Consider the following 4,290-nt stretch of genomic DNA (forward strand, 5'->3'; position numbering starts at 1 on the left):
TAGCTATACTTATCCCATGAACACTGCTGTACAGTGTTTTATTATTTTGGCCAAACCCCATTACAACAATTTGCACATTCATCTGGCAACTTTATCTGTGAATTTAGTAATATAGATCATTTAGACTAAAACTTTAAAAGGTTGCTGCAGCTAAAGCCTGAAAAGAAAAAGGCAGAAGTCTCAGATGATTAGATCTATATTATCAGGAAAGGCCAATCGGTTTTATTGTGGACGTTTGCCAGATGATGCCATTTACAAAGGCAATTGATTGGTTGGCAAATGATGCTAATGTAAGTTATGTAAGTTATTTCTCACCAGAATAAAATGTGAACCACCAACAGGAAAGAAATAACACAAAAAAGTGTAAATAATGTGCTTGCTTTTGTGTCACATGACAACATAAAATGAAATAATAATGTATAACTCATAATTCAATACTTACTCTTTAATTAAGAATCAAGAGCATAGTTTAGTTTTCTCAACATGCAGATTCATTCGCTGTGGCGACCACAGAGAGCAGCTTCCAAAAGAAACCAGCTTCATATTTTTAATACAACTTAAATTGCACCTTTTTAAAAACAACTCAACATTTCTTTGTACATTTCTTTGTCCGTGACTCAATCAACAACACAGTAGAGTCTAATGTAGCTAAAATACAATTTATTCCTGCATTTTACATTTGTATTTTTCACTATAATTTAATTAAAGTGTTTTACAGCAATCCACAAGAAGGTGAAGGTGGTTTTAATGTAGATGGATACATCAGCACAAAATAGAAGCGCAGCTGAGCCACAGGCTGAGACAGAAAGAAATCCACCCTATTCCATCCTATTGAGTTACCTTTCTGCGACTGTAGTTATTTCTCTGGTTTTAAGCACAGATTAATCGTCAATACTATGGAAATGTATGTTAGCCTGAAAACAAGACATCAGTCAGTGTTTATGAAGTGTGTAAATGGATTGATGATGAAGTTGATATCACCCAAGGAAAGAGGCACTTTGTCCTAAAAAAAGAGAAGACAAAACAGAAAAGTTTATCTTTTCTGAATTAGCAGTGAATCACAACATGATGTATAAGATCCAGATTTTTGAGGCGAATTTAGGCATTTATATCAGACTTTAACAATAGAGTGCAAAATGAAATATGAGTAGAATATAGAAGTAGATTATACCTACTTGTCCTCCCAAAAGTTACACTTCTGGAGGAATTAATATATTAATGAGTTTTTAATACGATTATTCTGACACATTAAATTTGTTTACTCCCTCTCTTATACTTTATTTTCAGCTCAATCTCCGATGAGTTCAGATGTAAAAGAAGTACAGAGCATGGAGTCCATGTAAAGATGGACATAGCCTCTCACTGGTCGGTGAAGTCCCAAATTTCAGACGTGTATCTGCAAGTAAGACCTTAAACCAATCAGATGATACATCGGGTGAACTGAATGTTTTTAACATAGACTTTCTAATGCATACTGTATATCTTTTGTGCAGTCAAAAGAGTTGCACCCTGCTTGCAATTAGAGAGAATGCAGATTTTAAGGGAACTTTTTATTGACTTCATTTTTCAGACCAGCAAGCTTCATCCATCTTTTACCTACAGTCTATTGTATCCAGTGACAACATACCATGTATCTGGCAATGTGCTCACACAGAGATGAACCGCTTCCGTCTGCCAAAGGCCTGGGCACCAACGTTGGTGGGAACAAAGTTGCTGTATCCCAGTCCCCCAGACCGACTCAAATAGTCTGCTAGGCGGTGGGTTACACAGGTGGCTGTGTTGCATGCCCGCTTTTGTGCTGTTGCATTGCTTGTAAGGAATAGAAACAAGACAGCAAATTATGGTATTCAAGATAAGACTGGAAAGGTATGTGACAGACATTAAGCAAACATTACAGTCTGGAATCATGAACACCAAATTAAAGGCACTGAAAAACTGCTTTGAAGTAAAATATGAATTTATTATAAGAGAAAAAATGCCAGGAAAAAAATTTACATAAGAAAAATTTGTTTTTTAACCTTTTTTTTTGCAGAATTACTACAATTTTGTAGGTGATGAAATCTTCAGTTTGCTGTCTAAATCTAGTTTAAGCAATGCCATTAAGCTCTTTAAGCTTTTTTTTTGTCCCTTTGTTTTAAGGTAGTCATACAATACATACAATCCTATACATGTATACGTATATATCTGCAAGAAAATGTTGACTCAGATAAATGTAACATAAATGGGCTAGCGCTGAGAGCTTCAATTGTAAGAGTTGCTGTAGTTTTCATATTGCTCAAATAGACTTCTCTTCTTGCCGGGTGTTTCTGCTCCCACGTCAGTGCGAGGATGGGTTTGTAGTTTGTGAATATCCTGGGAGAGTTTTCCCAGCACACAAGTGCTTAAGCCTGTGCAGCGCTTAGACATGGGTCTATCCAAGCTGTTAGAGATGGAGACAAACATGCAAAAACAGGCTTACAGTAACATGCAGATAATTATTAATAATTACATGCACACATGTGTTTTTTTTCCTGAAATGTCATGCACCAGCAGAAAAGCTTTAATTAATATTTCAAAGGCATGCTAACGGTTTTGAATGCATATGATGATATCTTATTAACCAAAATAGCTTATGCATGTTTTCATGCTATCAGTATAATTTTCTCTAAGACTGGCTATCATGCATATTCCTGTATGTATGACATCATGCTTTTCCAGTGTTGCGCCTATTGCAGGCATGTCATTTAACATTCAAGAAATGGATGAATGAATGAATAACTGCTGTCCATGCATTAACAGGTAATGAAAATGTTCACAGATCTCACTCTATACCTTATTAAGTAATAAACATGAAGTTGGAGCTGTTGGGCTTATCCAAAAGTGTAATAATATGATAGATAGATAGATAGATAGATAGATAGATAGATAGATAGATAGATAGATAGATAGATAGATAGATAGATAGATAGATAGATAGATAGATAGATAGATAGATAGATAGATAGATAGATAGATAGATAGATAGATAGATAGATAGATAGATAGATAGATAGATAGATAGATAGATTAAAAAGAGTCATACTTGTTCCCATCAGCTGTTTGTTGGGCTTGCTCCTCTGAAGTTATCTGCATGAACTCCTTCATAGCTCTGAGCAGCCTTTGGGCGTCATCATTTGATAATGTGACTCCATCTGACATGGATTCCTTACTGGTTCTGAAAATACACATTCAATTACTGTACCGTGCATTGATCTCTCAGGCTCTGCCAATGCACTTGCTCATAAATTATAGGTGTTGTCCAGCGTAAATACAATAGCACACAAAGTAAAGCAAAAACTATGTGAAGTGATTGTTTGTTTGTTTTTTTACTGGAGTACAGTAAAGTAGCAATATTTCATTCAGCATGCAACATGTAATAATGTATGCAAATACAGATGATAATCGTACTTTTTAAAGGTCAATATTTTATTTTCATAGGAATAATAACACAGTTCTCACCTAGTTGGAGCTGCCTCTGAGACATACACCTGGCAAATGATCAACGCATAAGCAAGAAAAAGCGTCCACAGCTTGAACATTATCATTATTCACTGTGGAAGACACATACAATACAAAACAAGGTAATTAAATATGATCAGGAAAAGTTTTTTTGATTTGTTTCGGAGGGTTTTTCACATATGCTCACAACATTTGCTCTATTGCATACATCCACAGCTGTATGAATCCCCTTTCTCTCTCACACACACACTGCCTTTCTGCTTGAGTCCTTAAAGTTGCAGAGGAAAGCAGGAGAGTTATTAGTAACTGCATGTTCTCCCAGAAACTATACCACCAGCTTTCCATGTTTGCAAAATTAACAGCAGCAAACCAGAGACATCCTAACAATATCACACAACTGAGTGCCAGTTCCTATCTGATTTACCCACCTTTTTAAAATCTGCTGTTTCTAAGACTGACAGCACATTTTTCAGTAAAACCAAAGTAAACAATCTTTTCTCTACTTACCTTACTATATTTTTCAGTTGTTGAAGGTTCAAGTGATGGACCTACTTGTGGATCTGCTGAGCACTCCCAGAGTACACGCTTTTATATATGTTCCCTATGGGTTTCAGCATCAAGTGAGTGAGCACTCAATGGTAGCTTATTGGCCAGTCAAATGCTTTACCTCAAACTACCAGCCAATCAGAAGTCCTTTGTTACTTAAAGTAAGCCAATAAAAGTGCCTCTGTGCAAATGACATCACTACACAGTCAAATTTACTGTGCTGTCAAGTATTTGTTGTTTGTTGATGGTGGAATTTGCAGTGTAGTC

General features: G+C 35.9%; 1 protein-coding gene across 2 annotated transcripts; it reads right to left on the minus strand.

Annotated features, from left to right (window-relative positions):
- Window positions 1-501: 501 nt before the first annotated feature.
- Window positions 502-4,053, minus strand: calca (calcitonin/calcitonin-related polypeptide, alpha). Of its 2 annotated transcripts, XM_031748743.2 has the most exons (5): window positions 3,985-4,053; window positions 3,478-3,569; window positions 3,062-3,193; window positions 1,628-1,809; window positions 502-1,003 (listed from the first exon to the last, which is right to left on the minus strand). In XM_031748743.2, the coding sequence occupies exons 2-4, from the start codon at window positions 3,561-3,563 to the stop codon at window positions 1,647-1,649; spliced, it is 381 nt and encodes a 126-aa protein (XP_031604603.1). In that variant the 5' UTR covers window positions 3,564-3,569; window positions 3,985-4,053; the 3' UTR covers window positions 502-1,003; window positions 1,628-1,646. The 2 variants fall into 2 exon arrangements, with proteins under 2 accessions (XP_031604603.1, XP_039464448.1); XM_039608514.1 differs by lacking the exons at window positions 502-1,003; window positions 1,628-1,809 and adding an exon at window positions 1,864-2,419.
- Window positions 4,054-4,290: the final 237 nt, after the last annotated feature.

The sequence above is a fragment of the Oreochromis aureus genome, linkage group 1, assembly GCF_013358895.1.
Source record: "Oreochromis aureus strain Israel breed Guangdong linkage group 1, ZZ_aureus, whole genome shotgun sequence".
Taxonomy (NCBI): Eukaryota; Metazoa; Chordata; class Actinopteri; order Cichliformes; family Cichlidae; genus Oreochromis; species Oreochromis aureus.

Excerpts from the sequence above, each read along its gene's own strand:
- calca (XM_039608514.1), bottom strand. The coding sequence starts at position 3,563 with ATGATAATGTTCAAGCTGTGGACGCTTTTTCTTGCTTATGCGTTGATC. Across the intron at positions 3,194-3,477 it reads TCAGAGGCAGCTCCAACTAG|AACCAGTAAGGAATCCATGT; the intron begins GTGAGAACTGTG and ends GTGTATTTTCAG. Across the intron at positions 2,420-3,061 it reads CAAACAGCTGATGGGAACAA|CTTGGATAGACCCATGTCTA; the intron begins GTATGACTCTTT and ends CATCTCTAACAG.